Here is a 22,301-nt window from a genome sequence, read left to right on the forward strand (position 1 = left end):
ACCAAGCAAACTGTTGATGGCACGTTATGTAAAAACAATGAGAAAAGATATTCAGTGCTTGACCTTGGAATATATTAAAAAACATTTTATTAGACTTCTACTTAATCAAAGGGGGTATGCATGCCCTGTTCAATACAATTTAAAATGTAATCAACTATAGTCATAGGCAGATGCATTTCTTATGAGTGCTGTGAGGAGTCTGTGTTTATTTTTACCACCAAGCAAAAGTATACATCGACTATTGTGTACAATTACTTATACACAATTCGGACTTCCCTTCCAAAACACAAAGCAGTTGTGTTCTGCATATGAAAAAAAGGTTTGCCAATAAGTTGTGGCAAGAACAGAAATCAGTGTTTTCCCCTGGTCAAACATATTTTCCACTGATTTTTCTTGTGGATCTTGGAAGCTTTTCACATCCCGAAAATGCTGGCATTTTCCCCACACCTATGATGTGTAAATCACCATACGGTATACTTAAAGGAGCATGGTAGGATAACTGTATGGACGCATTCAACATGCCGCTCTGTTTGTCTCTGTTTTTACACGTCAATCATGTGAGCTTGCTAACGATAGCTTGGTTAAGCGAGTTCAGCTGATTCGTCCATTTGTCTAAAGCTGTGTAGCGAGAACCTCCTCTCTTCTGGTAGTCCAGTTCTAGTAGCTGGTTCACTTGATCAATTCGGCCATGGATGGTACTGAGGAAAAAAAAACAAAAAGAAAATCACTGGTTAAACCAGATGCATTGAACTGATTAAATATACATTAAAAAAAATGTGTTTCTCACTTCATTATAGCTCTATTAAACTCAATGTTTTACCCAACCATCTGACTGAATAATTAATTTGAACAAATGGCTCCGAATGGGGTTATGCATAACATAGTTCAGCCTTCAAATCCTGCACAATGATCATCATACGGTTGCTAGACAGTTGGGGTTCCATCAGCACTAGAAACAGCAGAAGACTCATTTGTCATTACCTATCTGAAGCTTCAACATAATTGCAATAGCTAAGAGGAAGTGGGACTCTCTGCTTATCTTTAGAAACTGAAAACAAGTTATTCAGCATTCTGTGTTGATCGTCGCACGTACTTGTCCAAGATGCACTGCACCAGCAAACTCTCCACGTCACAAACATCGATGTTCAGTTCCTGAAACGGAGAAGACGAAAAACACTCGACACATAAAAAGAATGTGCTTGGTTGTAGGTCAAAGACAAGTGGTATGATTTAGCTCCAAATGTTCAATTATGCTTAAACTGAAAATCAAACACATGGCTTACAGTGAGCCTTTTCAACCCTGATTGTTACACGGAGTATGTTTTAAGACATTGAGGCTCACCTTGGAAATGAAAGGGATATGTATTCTCGTGTATGGCTTGATGAGTTTGATAAGCACTTGGGTTCTGATGTTTCTTAAAAGTTCTGCAATGAAAGATCAGATATAGCATAAAGGGTATACTCTTTGATCTTTCCATCATTCTAAATATAGAACTTCTATGCTTCGGTCCCAACTTACCTTCTATGTGCTCTCTAATAAATGGGTCGTCCATTATGTTGCTGTGGTTTGTTTTCAAGATTTTCTCAAACTCTGTGATGTCATTATTCTGGTAGGCGCTGCAGAGAAATAACAAACCTGTTATTAGGCACTATACATTGTCTGGCTCCCACCCCACAGCTTTCACAAGACAATGGAAATGTCTTAAGTATAAATGTTTCCAATTCATTCTATGGTAACAAAACTACAGTTTTGGGTGTGTGGAAAGTCAATTGTTTATGTAACAAACTTAAAATGCATGCAAGGAAACTGACCAGTTACCCCATATCGTCTAAAGAAAGAATAACAGAAGGAAATTGGAGAGCAAAAGACGTTTTGAGATAGGTCAGTAGGAGAACACCAACACGTTCCAAACTGCACCTCAACAGAGGCTTACCTTACTAGGTTTGTCATTGCTAAGATCTCAGGGTCATTTTTGTATGGCTTGGCCTTTAAGCAGAAAAACAAAGAAATATTAGTTATTTTATGATGTCAATCTGAAACCTAAAATGATATTATATACATGGCACACTTATGGCCACGTAATCTGATTGACGCTGTGGAAGTCACCGCAATCGTGATCACTTCCTCAAACACACCTCCTGGGAGTCAAAGGGGTTGATCCCGGACTTCATCAGCATGTTGGCAAGGACGAGGTACTTCAAGCACGTGGTTCTCCTCGGGCTGCCGGATTCGTCGTAGTTCTTGAAGGCCTCAAAGAAGTCTGTGTGAGCCTTCTCAAACTCGCCCTCCCTGAGGTGCATCTTTCCGCCACACTCTGGGAGATGGACCCGCCCAACACGGGTCAATAAACAATCCATCTTGCAGGAATGCCACTTCAAAAGGGGACATTTTATATCACCAGGCGTAAGTCTGATTAGCCGTTACAAGCCGATTTGAAAATGGGCGTCTTCTGACATCACTAGTGGGCGTGTCAACCTAGATGTGTGCAGGATAGATGAGCAACGTTTGCTGTAGTCCACTGGGTAGGCTGGTAGACGTATCTATCCAGCACACATCTAGGTGGACACGCCCACTAGTGATGTCAGAAGACGCCGATTTTCAAAAGCGGTTTGTACCGGCTAATCACACACACACACACCTGGTGGTATAATATGTCACCTTAAACAACAAAAAAACTCAACAAAAAGCCTAGGGTTCTTGGCCATTCACCGTACCTCTGATGACTCCCATGATAAGTGGATGGGGGATGGCGGATTTGATGTGGAGCGATTGCTCGTAGAGGGCCTTCAGTTTCTTGTTGTTCTTCTGGGCCGTGTACATCTGGATCTCCAGGGCGTAGATCTCCAACAGCTGCGTGCCCTTCTTCAGGTCATCCTCCCCATCGTCCGTCTGTCGGTTACATAAATACAGAGAGGCTGTTGCTTCGCGCCCAACACCCTCCCAACAACGCCCGCTGTGGCGCTTTTCAAGTTCAAATCCCATGGCCTCTTTTTAAGTGAAGGGGAGTTTCACAGCAGTTTGTTTTTCGGAAACTTATGCGTCTGGTCACGGAGAATGTAGTACCATTTTGTTTTTATGAATATAAATATTACAGTACAATCGGGTCACACCATGTTAATGTATATTATGTCAAAATTGCTGAACTTCCTATATGGGATTATTATATGACTATTTTATCATAATCCATCTTGTTTTTTATTTTAAAAAAACGGTGCTTTATTTATGGGGGAACCCAAACCAAAATATTTGAATTATTTTATGGATTCAATATATTTTTACAGAAAAGTACTGTAACGGAACACATGTATTGCTTGCATGTACCTGGCATGACTGGTGTAGTTGTCTGAGGATCTTTTGTAGTTTTCCATACTCTTCTCTCTCCAGATACAGTTTACCCAGCTAAAGAAAATAAACATCACATCAACATCAGGTATTTTAAAAACACATATGGTTAAATAGTCGATGGATTTCTTACCTTTGTATTTGTTTTAAACCATAATCTGTCATTTTTGGCATCTTTCAAAGCCTCCAATGTTGTTTCATAGAACTCCTGGAGCAAGTCCATCTAATAACAAAAGAAATGTCTCACATATACAGACAGAAATTCATACTAAAAAATTAAGAAGCAACTGCGTTATGTGGCTGCCATTATGGGTTTTACCAGTACCCAAACCTGTTTGGAGGTAGAGATGTAGTCCAGAATAGAGTTGATGGACTTCTCTGAGTAGTTTCTGGTAACTGCGCTTCGGATGTACGTTAGCAGCTGTTTGTATCTGTTCATCATCTCTGGAAAGTTGGTCTGCAATGATATTAACACAAATTAACATATTTTCCATGCATTTTTGAGGATTTTATTCTGTGGTAGCTACTCAGTTGTGTTATGACACTTACCAGTTTGAAGTTGATTTTTATCATTTGTTTGAGTGCTTTGAATCCCCATTCTCCCTTCTCTCCTTCTAGGTCCAAGACCTGGATACATTATAGGATGATTATGTCAAGACGAAAATGTGTCATGGCTAAATATTTGCACAAAATAAAAAAATACTAATATTTGTTAGGAAGAATAGGACAACAAATAAATAACGTGTTCAATTTACCTTTTGAAAACTGCTAAGTGCTGCTTTGGGGTCATCCTCTTTCAGGGCTTTGGAGTTATAATACTGGTTTTCCAGGTCTACGTTAGGTTCCGAGTTGCTGTCTTCCGAGTATTCCTAGGATGTCACACATATTCATTTTTAGATTGTAATTTAATCCAAATGTGCAAAATGTCCACTGCATTTATCCAGCAGAAGATTGAACTATCTGGCAGATAACGCTAGCAGCTAGCATCCATGTTCTTCAGCAAACATTAATCAAAACAAGTTAAGGTTTGGTGATAGTCAAATGACCACACACATAAAGTATAACGAAATCTAACCATGCGCTACTACTGTGCATATAAACATGCAACGTGGGCTACATCCTAGAGTTAACAACTAACAAGCTAGTTCTACAGCCAGACAGCTTGACGTTAGCCAAGTTAGCCCTCTGCTATTACATTGGCGTCAGTTAGCATACTAGCTAACATGAGCTTGCTAGTTGACTGATAAGATATCCAACATCCCTGTAAGGGAACTAAACAAAACCCAACTAAACTATAGCCATTTGCAATCCGTATACCAAATCATAGTCCTCTTCATCATCACACATGAAATCATCTTCCATGTCGGACATCTTGACGGTAATCTTTGTATTTATCTAAGCAGCCTCACTAGCCTGGCCTGTGTTGTCCTGTCCTGTGCCAGTGTGGTAGTCGCTCGGAGTGTAGCTCACTGTTTTCACTATAGATGGCGCTACTGGATCGCTCCAGACTACTGCGTTACAAAAGTTTGGCGTATATGTTGGCACATACATAATTCACGTATGTGTAATCGTACGTGTCCACATTCATTATGGATGTGTTTGTTATTTGCTAAGATGATGAATGATCAATTATTTTAATTTATTGTGTCATGATTCCTTCAACAAGTTGAATCTCGGTGTGACCTGGGGATCTCAGAGCGGTGGCTGGTGAGGTGAGTCTTGCAGAGGCATTTTATTAAAGTAGGCTAATCGATAGAAAAAATAAAATCATTATAAGCAAAAAAAAAGTTCACATTAATCTAAGTTCCATCTAACAACAAAACCATCTTACTATAGGTGTTTTTCTCTAAATAACCTCAGTTTTAAACAAACATAATAACCATCATGTGATTTCTCTTATATGTTTCTCATTTCCTGTCACAGTGCAACGGAAAGCATTACTACATCCAATATGTTTCGTGACAGAAGTTAGTTTAATGGCTTTGGCGGTCACAGCAAAGTGAGGGCAATTGGCAGAGCTCTACCTAAGTCTATCCGCTTCTCTCACTCATCGAAGGGGTCATTCCATGTCAAGCAGCTTTGATAGGAGAAATGTTGTGTCTTTGAAAAAAGATTTGCAATGCACGCAATCCATTCCAAATTGTTGTTGTTTTTGGTTGGAAAAACGCATGTCCTTCATCTTCTGCGGTCAGTTTCACCATAATATTTACAGTATCTAGAATAAAATAACAACTAGGAAATTAGTCATGCAGTGACTAATAAAGCGATTACAAAAGGCAATTGTTTGTGTGTTTTCAAGCATTTGACAATACATTCTTGCTGCCATTAATCATCATTAATGTGTACTGACACAGTTACTACTAGTCATGCAGGGGCAGTCGATGGGATTTTACACAGAAACACGTCTTATAAAAATTCTGTTATACCACTGGACCTGGGTTAGTCATGTGAGTGTATGTGTTTGTGTGTGTGTGTGTGTGTGTGTGTGTGTGTGTGTGTGTGTGTGTGTGTGTGTGTGTGTGTGTGTGTGTGTGTGTGTGTGTGTGTGTGTGTGTACGTGTGTGTACGTGTGTGTATCCATGCAGATCATGTGCACCTTGAGACATTTCCTGGCGCATGTGCACTGTCTGTCAGTGCTGCTGTAGTGTTGTGTTAGGCTTTCACCAACAGAGAGAAAGGAGAGGCTCCTTCTCTGTTTGGAGCCTCAAAGCAAGGGTGCTCTGGATCTGGAGACAACACACACATGGCCCTGCTAACTGAGCTCTGATGTATTCTTGTAACACCCATAGAGATAGCCCTGAAACTACAGGAAGCCATACTTGATGCTCGCATGGCTCGCATAAATAATTTTAACCGCAGTCTGAGTGATCCGCTGTCGACACCTTCTCCTCAAGCGAAGAAAGGCCATCTGGTAGGACCGCATGGTTGGACTTCAAGGGCACCGAAGGACAGCCCAATCCAACTGTAATGTTCCGCCATACCAACGATGAATCAGAGCCCAGCAACAAAAATGATATATTTATTAAAAATATATACAAAAGGAAAGCAAACACAGACCATTTTACCGGATTCAAACTCAATGCGTAAGCCACCTAAGCATCCACCGGTGTGTTATTAAGCATTATAAACAGGAAAAGCATCTAAAATAACCTTTGTTGACTCATTTGAGACAGCCAGTGTGTTAAAACTGTTCTCACGTAAACACATGGCTCCATCAGCCGCTCAATTTGAGGTTGCCAAAAATTGTTTTATGCAGGACCTAATAACCGTAATAGAGTTCATGTAAGCCAATTTCTGACAGTTCCTTAAACACACGCTGGTGCCTTAATATCTCTCCAGAATGGCATCTGGCCGCAAAAGGCTGTGTGTGCCTGTCTCAGTGAGGCCTGCTAATTTTATGCTCTCCCTAAATGGCCCTCGAACGCTGAAGAGCTCAGCTAGATGACACAAACACTCAGGGACACGTATCCATACATGCATCGCATTAATACTCTCCAACATACCCATCTGCTTGATGAAAAAAACTTGCTTAAGCTCTCGCATATTTTCCCATGCCTCTCTAAAGAGCTTGTGCGGTTGCCAGCCTTACGCAACACCCCATCCCTGTGCTACCTCTTAGCACCGAATACCCTGACCACGTCCAACTCCTGAGGTTATCGTAGGCACACTGCCTTAACCTGGGCACGATGCGTGAGTAGGCTCCCTGTTTTTGCCCTCTTTCTGTTTAGTTTTTACAAGGTATGTAGAAGCGTGTCCCAATTTTATGCAACCGTTTTGATCCATTCGGGCTGTTATTGCACATCAAATGCCGGGTCCAAGAGCTGAAACTCGCAGGGGTTGCCAAGATGACGAACGGAGCGCCTGTGCGTCGCACGCTAGTGCGCTGTGGTATTCGTGTGTGTGTGTGGAGCGCAGCATTCAATTTAATGTGTGGGATAGAGAGTATCGCCTTCTGGGCATGGGGGTATCTTGGGAGTGGGGATATATATTGTATGGAGAGGACATGTATGATAGGCGAATGAATGCTTAGACATCAACAAATGTCCCTCAACTTTCTGAAACTTCTGAAACTTTTGCTCACAGTCAATGAGGCTGTGAGCAAAAGAAATAGGATGTACTAATCTTGATTGAAACGGGTATCATAACTGGTTGCATTACCGAAATGACAAATAAACAATATCCAAAAATGCTTATGCAATCAAGGGTTATTGTCCAATGAGCTATTTCTATTAAGATTTATTATTGTAAGTATTACACTGTAGTCCAATCTTAAGTCACAAGTAACCTTAATATGTCTTAGCTGATTCTGATGATGACAGGATAGCTTGGTACAGGCAGACAGGCAGACAGACAGACAGACAGACAGACAGACAGACAGACAGACAGACAGACAGACAGACAGACAGACAGACAGACAGACAGACAGACCATAGGTATGCCTAAAGGACCTGCTGATGCATGCCGTCAAAGCATGAAAGCCTTTCCATCAGACATCTCTGATAATCCTCAGTCCAGCAGGCCAAAGAGGTGCAACCCTGTGCAGCCCAGACACTCCGAATGATCCCATCTGCTCGCACGCTGCCGTGACTTCCTTCCCTTCCGTAGTGGGGATGGATGGATGAGGCAGGGGTGAGGGTGGTGGGTCAAGGGGGGACAGCAGACACGGCACTACACTGCTGTGTTTTCATTGTTCTCAACTGCCATGGAAACTGGAAGCAGATGTACCTTGGGAACGAAAGCGTGCAGCACTCAGGTCAGGGCCCAGATGCCACCCTGTAAATTATACATCTCTCCTCTGCTGGAGAAGAGGTCCTCTTCCCTGCTCTCTCTCTCTCTCTCTCTCTCTCTCTCTCTCTCTGTCTGTCTGTCTGTCTGTCTGTCTGTCTGTCTGTCTGTCTGTCTGTCTGTCTGTCTGTCTGTCTGTCTGTCTGTCTGTCTGTCTGTCTGTCTGTCTGTCTGCCTGCCTGCCTGCCTGCCTGCCTGCCTGCCTGCCTGTCTGTCTGGCTCTCTCCCTCTCCCTCTCTCTCTCTCTCTCTCTCTCTCTCTCTCTCTCTCTCTCTCTCTCTCTCTCTCTCATGTGTTCATGCCAAAAGCTGAGAGCCAAAATTGGTGGAGTCATGGCCGACCTGGAATATCAGAGACCTAGGGATTCAATCGAATACAAAAATAAGATGATAGGCTCAAGGCCCCGTGGAGGAATAGTGAATAGTACATAAATCTCAGAATTTCAGAAGCTATTTTGTCATATTTGTTGAAATTGTTGAAAAAATGTAATGCTCCCACAAATAAAAGCAAAGTAATATAGTATCTGTGGCTGTCGCATGTCTGTATTAAGCCCATCCAATCAGGTCATTCGGCCTGAATGACATGATTGGATGCCTTACCTGTCCATCTACCTATCTATACCCGGCTGCCTGCCTGCGCACACTCTGCCTGGCACTCATCAAGCATGACCGGAGTCTTCCACAAGGCTAGGAAGACCTATTGCTAAAGCTAGCAGCAAGTCACATGTCTCTTCTTTTTTTTTTCAGGAAGCCTGAATGGAGGGGTGTGGCTTTTGTTGGTAAAATACTTTCAAAACTAGCATATTTTGTCTGGTTCCTCCAAATTGTTTAAACTAGCTTTGAGTTGATAAATACCCAATAATATCATAGATAGAAGTAACAACAATCTCATCATTATAGTTGGTAACTGAGGAAGAAATGGAATTAACTCCTCCGCTGTCCTGTTTGTGGAAATCACCACCCCCATCATACGTTATTGTCCATTAACAGGACAGCCGTTTCTGGTTTATTCGTTACCTGATGAATCCTTACAGGACAACGACGACAACAAGCTGGAAGTATTACGAATATCTTCATGGCCTGTACATCTCACTATGGGTATAGGGATGTGCCCGTAGACAAAGCAAAAACAATGTTCAAGTTGAAAGAAGTGTAGCATACGTCTCCTTTATGGTGGGCTTAACACAAGCCCCATGTGCACTTTTGTGCAGTTGCCCTAAACCCCAAACCAGAATAACAAACTTTCTGTTGCCTGATGTGCAAACACAGAGGGCCCGCTGACAGACATTGTCTATGTGTGTTAATCCTATCCCTGCTGCACTGAAACCCACAGCACAGGGCCTGGTCAAAGAGCATCCCCTAGATCAAATAAAAGCCTCCCCAGATAGTCCATTAGGGCCCACTTTGTTTACTGCTATAAAGGTGACACCCACATTGTAAGCACTAGTGGCTCCCACTGAGGCCCGTGAGAGTTTTCCACTGGCTAGGTGGTTTCCAATATCGGTTTCCATTTGCACGGATCCGAGATTCTGGAAGACGCGGTTCTTTGATGTGCCTTTAACTGTCGTATCTGCCTGAGTGCCACAGTGGTTTAATGACAGCAGAGTGCAGTTAAAAGGCCAAGACAGCAACACAGGGCATTAAAATTGTGGGTTTGTGGAGGGGTGGCGGCGGAGACAAGGGAGACGGCATCTTCATCAGGGTGCGGACGGACAGCCATTCATTGGCCCTTCACTCTTGTTCGCTCTCGTGTGACTGGGTGTCAACATCTTCCTCTTTGTTTGTCTCCATCCTACACACTGCCTTGTTAGTATGTGTGTGTGCAGGGTGTGATTTGTTTCACGTTGGTTTTTGGGGGGAAACTAAATGTTTCATGTCTTTTAATTTGCAATAAAGGAGACATATTATGGTGTTTTCCCAACAAGTTAACATAATATATGAGTTCCAGAAAACATGTTTTTGAAGCTGTTTGAGGGAAAAATAATACTTATCTTGAAAATAGTAGAAGTGACTGTTGCCGTTTGCGGACGTCAGACGCAGATGTCAGACTGCGTCTGATGTCTCTGGTACTTCCACAACAAGTAAAGACTCGTAGTGGGGGTTATCTCGGCCATGGTTGAGAAGAATTGGGGGAAAGGAACTTTGGCCGTGACTCTCTGAAGTCCATATTGACCCGCGACATGGAGGAGAAAGGGATTGTACTCCCGGAGCTGAGCTGCCGGGCTGCCACAGAGCTCCCTCTGCTGGAGCTGCTGGACTAGCGCCGAACTCGTCCGCTGGTCCACGAAATGTTGATTTCGGAGGGGGGTTGGGATGTTGGAGGTAGTATTCAAATGTATCCCCTTCCTACGTAGGTGGGGGCGCCGAAACTGACTCGCTCGTTTGGTAAGTGTAGGCGGGGTACTTTCAGAAATGCATATCTCACTCAAAAATATCAGAAAAAAGTACAGACTGTTTTTTTTCATAATATGTCCTATTTAAAGGGGATTCTTCAACTGTTTGAAATGTAGGCTAATAGGGCCTACCAATAACTTAAAAAAAGAATTAGGCCTGTTGATTGCCTATTTTTTCCTGATAAAAAATCAATTGAAAAAAACATCCCACCCCTCTGTTCTTTTGACAAATCGCACTCGGTGCGTTTGTGTGTATGAGTTTGTGTTAGCATGCCGGCTTGAATGAGTTTGAAGTATCCCGGCCTTTAAGCCGATCTCTCAGCATCCCATGAGCCGCCTGACGTCTAATCGTCAGGTTGGAATGGAGTCCCGAAGGAGTGGTTACGATAAGGACAGAGAGTGACACCACAGGACAACACCAGTGCCGCTCATGCGACCAGACTCGACATCATTAACATGCTGAAATCACCAACAAGCATCATAAACAGAGACAGATAACAAGTATACTACTTGACTGTATTATACTGTATCTAAGCTACTTGATTATTTATTAACATACTGTTCATACTTATTGTACCTATCATACCTCACTAGGTCACTTTAGTTTTGCTGCTGCATTGCACTATATGACAATTCATATTCAAACTACACCTTAATTGCTCTTTTGCACATCTTTTTAGATCTCCAAATACATTTCGTTGTCACTGTACTCTGCACAATGACAATAAAGTTGAATCTGAATCTGAATCCTAACACGATGGAAGACACGGTGCCTTTCGGTTCCGCCCGGGTATAAAGTGCTGGGTGTTCGGGAGCTCTCTCTAATTGTACAGACCTGAGGGGCAGTCTGCAGACACAGGTCAAAGGTCACGCAAAAAATGAAGTCAGGTTCAGTGTGTATGTGGAGTGTATATAGGCTCAGTGTGTATGTTAAGTGTATATACAGAGTGTGTCTGTTAAGATACTGAGTTTGATGTTAAGTGTATACTGCGTGTGTATGTTAAGTGTATATACTGAATGTGTATGTTAAGTGTATATACTGAATGTGTATGTTAAGTGTATATACTGAGTTTGATGTTAAGTGTATATACTGAGTGTGTATGTTAAGTGTATATACAGTGTGCGTATGTTAAGCGTATATACAGTGTGCGTATGTTAAGTGTATATACAGAGTGTGTATGTTAAGTGTATAAACAGACTATGTATGTTAAGTGTGTATACAGAGTGTGTCTGTTAAGATACTGAGTTTGATGTTTAGTGCATATACAGTGTGCGTATGTTAAGTGTATATACAGAGTGTGTATGTTAAGTTTATATACTGAGTTTGATGTTAAGTGTATATTCTGCGTGTGTATGTTAAGTGTATATACAGTGTGCATATGTTAAGTGTATATACTGCGTGTGTATGTCAAGTGTATATACAGAGTGTGTATGTTAAGTGTATATACTGAGTTTGATGTTAAGTGTATATACTGAGTGTGTATGTTAAGTGTATAAGCCAAGTGTGTATATTCAGTGAAGAGACTAAACATGTATATTAACTAGTCTCAGTGTGTATGTTGAGTGTTTAAACTGAGTGTGAATGTTCAGTGAGTAACATGAGCCTGTATATGGACCATATACACTGAGTGTGGGCGTGATGAAGGGGGCTCATGGCAAGCCAGAGTGCGACCAGATCCACTGCTCGCTCAGTTGCGTGCAGACACCTTTTAATGAAGTGGATCCAGATGCCAAAGAATCTCATATTAACGAAAGTGAGAAATAGCATAACAAAACAGATGTTATTACCAAAATTCTACAGTTCTATGAGTGCTCCAGCAGAGGCATATGGCCCAGGTTAATCTGTTACCACAGTGGAGGCTGGCCTGGGGCCTACGACACCATGCCCGGTGCAGGTTCTGCGTCTCTCATGCCGACACAACTGAAAATGGGCAGATTCTCTTCCCTTCCCCTTCACATTTTTCTTTGCAAGCATAAATAAAATGTTATGACCCAGTGAAAAGATGAATCAATAGAGGTTATAGATGATTAATTATTTTCACCGTATATTACCGCGCATAAAAGATGAAAGAGGCAGCGTGCGGCCAAAGTCAACCTCTTTGAAACGGGGCCCATGGGTTCGAACCTGATACGTTGTTAGCCTGTCTGAGTGGGCTTAAAATACGGTGTTTCGGGTGATTGCGTGGAGTCTCTCTCGTGACCTGGAGAGAAAGCCGGGTCGAGAACTCCAGAGAGGTAACCTAATATAGAAATGCAGAGCTTTTACAATCTGTAAAGAGTTAAAGAGGCGGCGGAGGCGAGGACTTACAAATGGTTCTGGGCGCACTTCCCACAATGGCGGGAGTTCCACCCTGCCTCGGCAATCTGGAGACGTTTACCTACTCAACGTAGAAGGCATGATGCAGTGGATGGAGGGGGGTGGATGTCTTCCCCTGTGTGTCTTTAGTTGAGTGTAATTATTCGAAATATATATATTTTTTTATTTATTTTTTTATAAATTTTTCTATTAATATAGAGATATCCAGATGGATGATATGTGTGTGTGTCTGTGAGTGTGTGTGTGTGTGTTTGTGTGTGTGTGTGTGCGTGTGTGTGTGTGTGTGTGTGTGTGTGTGTGTGTGTGTGTGTGTGTGTGTGTGTGTGTGTGTGTGTGTGTGTGTGTGTGTGTGGTCAGAGGGGACCCCAGGCTCTCGTGACTGTGTCTGAGAATGGGACAAGGCAGCGGGGAAGATACCATCAGGCCCTGATTTCTGTGGTTGGGATGACATCCAGATAATAGCGCATGCATGCATGGAGGCACGCACACACACACCCACACACACAAAATACAGTTCTTTGTCCTTACACAGACAGATACGCAGAAACACAACCACACACACACACACAAATCTTCTGTTGTCCTGACAGATAGATTGATGCACACGGTAACCCATATACTCTCTCACTCACACACACACACACTCACAGACACACACACGCACACACACACACACACACACACACACACCAAGGTCTGGAAATGACTGCTTAGCATGCAAGCGTCGAGCAGATGGGTTTCCTAATGACTGTTGTGTACAGTGCAGACCAGAGAGTGCGCTGCTTCCCCATAACACGTCCCTCTTACGACTCTGCGCTCCACAAATCCCGACTCATCAGGGTCTGGCTTTCATTTACGTTATGCCTTTAACTATGCACGACATAGGGCAGTTGCAGGTGGCTGAAAACACGGACGAGGTAACGTTGCTATTCCGTCACAGAACCCCGGTCTGGTTCACAGCTAAGAGACTTGAGGCTTGAGCAACACCGCTCGCGTGTTCCCCCATCACTCGCGTGCTCCCCCGGAGCTTGCCAGTTCCCTCCTCGCTTGCATGTCTCTCGCGTAATAGAGCGCGGCATCATAAACCCCGGTGTCTTGTTGTGAAAGCGCTCTCCAGCGGGAAGGAAGACGGGGTGTGGAAGATAAAAGGCTCAATGACATCAGCGCGTTAGCGTGAGAGTAGGAGGTAGACTGCGCAGGATCTGTCAGGATTCCTGTCAAGGGATGATTATTCCGAGGTGATCTCATTTAATGATCTCACATATCAAAAGAATATAGCCCTTGTATTATTAAGAGGGAGAAAGCTCCTCTTGTAATCACTAAAAGGGATTCCTTTGCGCCTGTTTGCTGAATACTTTGATAATATTGTGACTTTGAAAGGAATTGCCAGAAATATAATCAATAATACACAACCGTTAAATCTAACAGGACCAAAACTCAAATGGCACAAATGTTGCCTTAATAAATATACATTTCCTGTTTTTAATTATATTTGGGTGTTGTGATGATTTGATTCTATATGTTTTCCAGCTGGAACTTCAAACCGACTTGGGAGTGTAATAAAAAAATACGAATAAACTTGACACTATTATTACACAAATGCAATATAAAACCACAGTGAAAGTATTCAAGAGGGAATATTGAGGAAAATAGGCCAGGGAACCGACCGCATCTCCAGGGTCTCCACGTCGGGGCAGTCATAACCTTGTGCACGCACTATCGCAGATGTTTGCAACAAACATGCAAAGATGTGCATTGCTACAAGACTGTCTTGGTGTTTGGCCGCTGTTAAGAGGTATCAGTCAGCAGTGAGCCCGGTGCCATAGAAACAAGTGATGGATGTTGACTTTGTGTGCGAGGCTCCCCTCCGTGTTCACGCAAAGAGCGATCCGTGGTGGCGTGCCAGAGTTCCTCGGAGGGCGAGCGAGAGACCGTGAACGTACCGAACGTACCTCTCCACGTGAAGGGTCAGTGGCAGGCCAGCCTCGGAGGTAACAACACAAGCCTGCTCTCGTGTTGTGTTACCGCCCCCCAGAATAGCCCCTGCTCTCCCTGGATCCAAGTGTCTTCAACATAAAGGAGACGTAATGGAGATGTCTTGTGTAGACGCCGGTTGGCTGCTGGTCTCCTCTCTCTCTCTCTCTCTCTCTCTCTCTCTCTCTCTCTCTCTCTCTCTCTCTCTCTCTCTCTCTCTCTCTCTCTCTCTCTCTCTCTCTCTCTCTCTCTCTCTCTCTCTCTCTCTCTCTCTCTCTCTCTCTCTCTCTCTCTCTCTCTCTCTCTCTCTCTCTCTCTCCTCTTTCGCACGACATCCCAACGGTTGATCCCCCCCCCCGAACCCCTCCTCACCTGGCCCACCTCCTCAGCTCCCCTCCACCCGTGTCCTCTGTCTCCCCTATGAGACATGGCTCTGTTTGATATCCTATACACAGGCTGTGCTTTTCCCATCAGCCGGGTAATGGTTTCATCTCTTCAAGGAGGCCTTTACCAAAGCTGCCAAAGCTGAAGAGTGGAAAGCAAAAACAAGGGTCCAAACCCCCTCTGGTCCTACTTAGCTCAAATGTAAGCTGATTATTCAGATTCTCTAAAAACTTCTGTCACGCTTTTTCATGTGAGGCTTCCATCCTTCAGCAGACCGGGCATACATAGGCTGTTTCCCAACGGCCGCCCTTTTAAGTGTGGTTCATCGTGTAAATGCAAAAACGTTTTTTCAACAAAATGAAAGGCTATATTTCGCATGGATTGATTTGTTTTAATGTGTACGTAGCTGGTGTTTAAACAAACTACTGACACCAATAATAAGATCAACAATTATTTTTCTTTTTAATAATTACCACTGGAGCAGTATTAAAAAGTGGAAGCGGAAGGGCTTCCACATTAGCAAGTCGTTCCAAACTCTGAATGCTCCCAAATGCTAACATCTGACCCTAGTTCTGAGCCAGCAGTGTACAACCAGGAGGATAACGTGGGTACATGTAGCATGCATATAGCTAAATGTGTGTAGCAATCTGTGGTTTTCACAGAACAAGGCTGGTGCAATTCAATATATTTTTGGTATTGCTGTCATCCCACCAAGATAGACATCCAAAACAGCAATTCCTGTAATGAAAAATGACAGATAAATGCATTCTTTGAATGCCATGGACCGCCATTGTTTTGGGATTTGAAACACATTAAAATATGTCGAGGGATCGTATTGTTGTTCTGGTCAGCTGAACCCGTCACTATAATGTACTGGGGGTCCTCAGGTTTTTATAGAAGAAAATAAATACAAAGTGATGTTTAGGCAATTAGGAAAAGGGAAAAACATTGTTGTTTTTGGTTATTTCATCAGGAGTGTTGGCAGATCCAGCTGAAGTTAAAATTGCTGGCCTTGTCATTTTTGTACGCGTGTGGTTTGATGTTTCTCAACTCTCCGTCATGGTTAACAAATTGCTACAAATATCAAACTCAAATAGATAATTGCAAAAGAACCACGCAGCATATTATTAATCTCAATGACTCAAAAAACTAAATGTGGTGTAACTCAAATGGCGCTGGAGAAAAACAAATCTTAACTTATAACTAGCAAAATTTCAGCCAGGGTATTCCTAGCTTCCAACATCCAAACCCGGTGACCCCCAGGACTCTCTGAGTCACATCTCCCTGCACACGAAACCTGAGAGCTGTGGTATAGTCGGCCACCTCATGATGTCCCACATCCCCGACTACATCTGCATTCCCATTGACCAAACCAGAGCTATCCCAAACCTTGTTCATTTGAAGAGTGCCCAATGCCAGAGGTTGGAAGAAACCCCTTTGCCCATTGGCATGCAGACCACAGCAGTCCGGTGACTTTTTAAATATGGTTCAACATAGGCCTACACTAAGCGCTAGCAAGGGCCGAGGACAAACTGGAAAACACAGTGTGAAAGAAAGACAGAGCAAACTCTATTACCCCCTTCCAGAAGAAGCGCAAAGGAACCTTGCATGATAAACCTTAGGCCCCGTTTACACGAGGGCGCTTGCGGGTAAAAAAGACAAAATATTTGATCGGAGACCAAATATTTGATCGGAAGTGCTTTTCGTTTAGACGGTGACAGCGTTTTTGGGGCTTAAAAACGCAGAAGTCTGGAACCCCCCTCCAGAAAGGAAAACTTGAATACGCTCCGCCGTAGCGTTTCCGTCTACACTGCAAGGCGCAAAACTCTGCTCAGATCTGCTCACGTCGCGTACGCATTTAAGTCACGTGCATGAGCCAGTACAGGGAAATAAACAAACATGTTGGATTATATCCATGCGTCGGACCGTCAAGCTGCTCTGACAGCTCTAATAAACGTACAGGAGTCTTTCCACGAAATGTACAGGATATGTACAGATAGTATTACTGAACAGAGAAGGATCTGTAATTATGTTTTGGTTTTCGCGGCGCAGATAAGAGAAGAAGGAAGATTCTACACATGCGCTCAGACATGGCGGTGTTGTGTGATGGTGTATCAAAGCACCACCTAGCCGCCTGACATGCATACCCAATCGAATTCCACACACTTTAGCGTCACCGTATGCACGCAGATTTCCTCCCGAAAACACTCGTCTAAACCCAAGGTCTAAACGCTGAATAAAAGGTGAAGACGCGACGCCACTTTTGCGTCTTCTGTTCAGACCATCATCATGTAAACGTAGCCTTATATACGTTTCAAATGTAATTTCTGCATAACTTCTGCAGCGTTCATCTTTGTTTTATAGCCCAGATGACATGGCAGTCCCAGCCTTAAGAAGATTCAGTGGGTAAGGCACTTAAGACACCTATAGAGGGTAGGCCAGGGAATACTTCAGCAGCGTCGGATGTCAACTCGCATGTCCAAGGTATAGACTTGAATCTGGATGGAGGGATTGTTTCCTCGTACACAGTATCAGGAAAATTAGAAGTCACACTAACCCTAATATAATAATCCAAGATCTCTCTCTCTCTCTCTCTCTCTCTCTCTCTCTCTCTCTCTCTCTCTCTCTCTCTCTCTCTCTCTCTCTCTCTCTCATACACACATTTGTTGCATTATGTGCAGATCCTACTTGTTGTCCTGTATAATTGTGTGTGTGTGTGTGTGTGTGTGTGTGTGTGTGTGTGTATGAGTGAGTGCGTGAGAGGGTGAGTGGGTGAGTGAGGTAGTATGTGTTTCTGCGTGTGTGTGTGCGTTTGCTTGTTTCTGTCTGTCTGTCTGTCTGCTTTAAGTGAGCTGATTGGTTGAGGCGACAGCAGGCCGGTCAGAGTGCAGTGATGAGCACATTGGGGAGGGTTGGTATGCAGGCCCACTCTGGCGTTGGCACAGTCCCCCCCCCCGGCTCAGATTGAAAGCAGACGGTGTTCAGAGTTCACTCTGTGAGTTACTACTGTTCAATTGTGATGAACACGAGTTTGTGAGATATGGAAATCTCGCACGCAACTCTCGTTGTGGGCTGAGTGAAAGCACATTGAGAAACAGGCCTCTGCGTCCCGACTACCTCGTGATCCCGTTCGCTGGAGGGAATTCTGTCATCTTCTCAAGTGGTTATATCTTCTCAGGCGAACGGGAATAGTTGTTGCACATAATCAAATGATCTGTGAAACAGGCTTGTCCCATGTGTAATTGTGTCAAATAAAATACTACCACGCGATATCGGTTGTGACAGATCCCGGTTCAGCTAGTGTTCTGATAGTATTACAATAGCTTTCCCCATGTTGACACAAGGCTTCGTATCTTTATCTTGTATGTCATATTCGTAATCCAGTGCCATCCTCTGTGTGGATGTAGGATAACACTGATGGCATCTTATCTTTACTATTAGGAAATGTTAGTATCTTCATATTTTATCAATTTAAAACACAAAAGGTCATGTTAAGCGATGCCCTGTTAGGAAACATGTGTTTTAAATGCAAGTTAAGGAGACGTTTGAATTGCTATCTGTGACAAATTTTCGACAACAGATGTCACAGGTAAACAGAAACATATGTCACTATAGCAGGCTCACTGGTTTGTTTGCTATTTAAGCAGACCACACACACACACACACACACACACACACACACACACACACACACACACACACACACACACACACACACACACACACACACACACACACACACACACACCTTCAGTCGTAAAAAAACAGGCCAGTTCAGGACAGAGTTGTGCACAAAACAAACAAGCCATTTCCCTCAAACTCCTGACATTCCCACTCCAGGAGAGGCCTGGCATTTCTCGCCGCAAGGTCTCCCACAATCCAGGACACGAACCCCCACACCCAAAGGGGCACCCCTCGTCGCACCCAACATGCACCGGAGCTACTCTCTGCCCAAAACCACCTGCTCTCTCTCTCTCTCTCTCTCTCTCTCTCTCTCTCTCTCTCTCTCTCTCTCTCTCTCTCTCTCTCTCTCTCTCTCTCTCTCTCTCTCTCTCTCTCTCTCTCTCTCTCTCTCTCTCTCTCCCCCCATTCCCCCCCTGTTCCTCCTCCTCTCACGTAAGTGGTCTCTTGGCCTCCCAGACTCCAGGGGCTTTAATGAAACACTTCACAACCTGTGACCCCAGGCTGATACAGACGGGGGGGGGGGGGGGGGGGGGAGCTCATGGTGTGAGAAGCGGGACTCAGAACTAGAGGGCCTGAGAAGTCGACACGAGTCACTGCCATGGAGTGGAAGAAGACAGCCGAGTCAGGGGTTGGCCAATGCTCCCGCCTGCTGAGGCTCCATCCAGGGAAAGTCGACTGGTAGAGAGGGGAGAGAGAGTACTGGGGGAGATGGAATGGGTGCGATTATGTGGCTGCTGCTTAGCCTGGCCCTACCAGACTCTCGTACCTCATTTCATTTGCACAGAGAGCCTGGACCTACTCAATTGACAAACGTTAACTCACTTGGAGGTGGGTGTCTGTTTAAGTTTAAAACTATTGGATCTACCCAGTGCCACTCTGGATCTGCCATAACCGATCGCTAACGTTTGGCCGGGAATCACGTTGCGCGCAGGCAGCAAACAAACCAAACACAGTGCGTGAAGATGTCCGTCAACGAGAGCTGACTTTAACGCCATTGTTCTCAGCCACTCCCTCTGTTCGCTGATTGGACGCAGACAATTTGGAAGGAGAAAACCAACTATCATACCGCAGACCCAGACCAAGTACTGAAGGGAAATAAAAATTTAGCAGAAGTACTTAGGCGGGCGGAGCCAGGCTAGCTGCTGGTTGCTGTTCAGGTGGATAATGTGTGTGATCTCACGAAAAAAGATGGATGCCTGTCCACTGTGTTCTGAAACTCCCTTTCTTGAACAACCTTATAGACCCCCTCCACTCCAGATTTCTGGGTAGCCCTTCCACTTGGTGGCGAAATACAAAAAGGGCACTCTAGTGATATTACCAGATATGAAGGTAGCAAAACCCTTGACTACGCAAACAAAAAGATTATGTTTCTGAGAGGATGGGGTTTTAACAAAAACATACAGGTGTGTTGAAGAGAAACAGATATCAAGAAAGTGTGAGGCACAGATGCAATCATGCAAAAAACACACATACATACACACACACACATGCATCCAACATCGGTATACACAATAGAAATGATAAATACCCCAACAATAATGAATGGGAAAAAAACATATGCCATATGCTTCGATACAGCAAAAGGAAGGAACATTAGGATACATTCTTAAGCACGTGCATGTCCATCATTGTTTGCAGATCCATGAATTGGTCAACCTTTTGTCATGCGGGAAATGAAAGTTAAACACAAAATGCTGGCTCTCGTTCCCCTCTGTCATAACACATGACACAGACATTCCTGTCAGAAGCCAGTGGGCAGATGAGTGACTCAGTGTTTTAGTTAGGCCTCCACTAAAGCCAGTAGCTCTGAGAAGATCATGGCTGCCTTCAGTCAGATTCCAAATCCAGCCAAAAAAAGAAACGATATTCATCGTCTTTTGTTAAAGGGCTTGGTGGGTAAGTAATGTCTATCATCAAGCATCCGTGTATGCTCCAAAGGTTAACTAATGCACAACGGGACACTCATGAGTGAAGGAAAGCTTCTGGCTGGTTGGAGAGGGTAGAGAGCGGTCACAGAGAGCTGGCTGGCCCCAACGCTTCCTTCCTCGCTCGGCCCTCCTCTCGTTAAAAGCCCATCGGTATGTCTGCGTCAAAGGTCTGGGCCAGGGAAATATTCCCACAGCGCTGCTCGCTCTTTCCCTACGTGTCATTCGCAGAGCTTTAAAGTAACTCTGCTACTGCGCTATGGATTGATGTGTTATTCCGTCTTCACTACCATAGCAACCTCAATACTTTTCTAAGGACATTCTGCGATGAGGAGTATAGCCGTAAACTGGTGATAAAAGATAACTACAAATCAGACCCCAACACACACTTTGTACCATGTTGTTATATAGATGAAAACGAATATTCTTCAAGTCACAGTCTGCTGTATGTAACCAGCCTAAATGTCCGATACACAATCAGGAAGACATACAGGCTCAGCCGCCAAGTTAAAGGATACATCTGCATACATATATGATCCAACTACACATTTGGATCTGTACCGTGATATACATGTCCAGGTTATGCACGGTCTAAGGAATGAATTGGAGTTGCTCTGCAATTTTGAGGTGTAGAGGCTGCAGCTGAGCATTTCACTGTCAGAACGGACTGAAGACCACTATCTCAGGCCCAAGTGGGTCTGTTGCAGCTGGGAGAGAGGTCAAGTGTTGACAAGCACGAGACATTGAATAAGCGGACCACTTGCTCTTGCTTATCGGCCAACAGTTCAAACCAATAACAAACCAACCATTTACACAAGACATAGCCTGGCTTAGCGGTTCTAGTTTGGTTATCCTTTGTATCGTGTAATTCCACATTAGTGATACACATGTAACCCATTAAAGTACAATACACACGTAATAAGAACATCGCACACCACCACAAGTACCACACGAAGGCAGTCTCTGGTGCTAGGGATGCCAAACCCTAACCACCGCTTAGCAGGACCTCCTACGATACTGCCTTTCTCCTCACCAACCCCCATCCCCCTGCCGACACTCCCACCCCCAACCCCGGAGCCTTTCCCCGCCTTCTCCTCCACCCTGACACGCACCCCGGCACCAGGATCATTAAGTGCCTCATTTGGCCCAGTGCAGCCTTGTGCAGGGCCCTGCTCATGTGAAGTTAATGGGCTCTGCAGCGCGTTTGAACAGCCCGCCACGCGTGTAGTTATCACCGCGTCCCGCTGGCTGCCATTCCTGTGATAACCAGTCCTTTTAATGAGTGGGGCCCGAGCAGAGAGCACACTCATTATGGTATCATTGATGGTAACACAGCGCGCAATCACAGCTCATAAAACCACTGGAGGGTATAACAGACAGAGGAACAGAGACACAGGAGAGAGAGAGAGAGAGAGAGAGAGAGAGAGAGAGAGAGAGAGAGAGAGAGAGAGAGAGAGAGAGAGAGAGAGAGAGAGAGAGAGAGAGAGAGAGAGAGAG

At 44.2% G+C, this 22,301-nt stretch overlaps 1 protein-coding gene across 2 annotated transcripts; it reads right to left on the reverse strand.

The window, feature by feature from the left end:
* Nucleotides 1–58: 58 nt before the first annotated feature.
* On the reverse strand, nt 59–4,812 carry cops2 (COP9 signalosome subunit 2). Of its 2 annotated transcripts, none has more exons than XM_030376497.1 (13): nt 4,661–4,812; nt 4,099–4,212; nt 3,893–3,970; nt 3,675–3,800; nt 3,477–3,566; nt 3,323–3,400; nt 2,716–2,890; nt 2,137–2,315; nt 1,935–1,987; nt 1,520–1,617; nt 1,343–1,425; nt 1,094–1,152; nt 59–698 (listed from the first exon to the last, which is right to left on the reverse strand). In XM_030376497.1, the coding sequence occupies exons 1-13, from the start codon at nt 4,712–4,714 to the stop codon at nt 554–556; spliced, it is 1,332 nt and encodes a 443-aa protein (XP_030232357.1). In that variant the 5' UTR covers nt 4,715–4,812; the 3' UTR covers nt 59–553. The 2 variants fall into 2 exon arrangements, with proteins under 2 accessions (XP_030232357.1, XP_030232356.1); XM_030376496.1 differs by having other exon boundaries at nt 3,669–3,800.
* Nucleotides 4,813–22,301: the final 17,489 nt, after the last annotated feature.

Source organism: Gadus morhua, chromosome 14 (genome assembly GCF_902167405.1).
Source record: "Gadus morhua chromosome 14, gadMor3.0, whole genome shotgun sequence".
Lineage (NCBI taxonomy): Eukaryota > Metazoa > Chordata > Actinopteri > Gadiformes > Gadidae > Gadus > Gadus morhua.

Coding starts and splice junctions, on each gene's coding strand:
- cops2 (XM_030376496.1), bottom strand. CDS start 4,714: ATGTCCGACATGGAAGATGATTTCATGTGTGATGATGAAGAGGACTAT. Junction 2,891..3,322: donor AACTACACCAGTCATGCCAG/GTACATGCAAGC, acceptor TGTAACCGACAG/ACGGACGATGGGGAGGATGA. Junction 1,988..2,136: donor ACCCCTTTGACTCCCAGGAG/GTGTGTTTGAGG, acceptor TTCTGCTTAAAG/GCCAAGCCATACAAAAATGA.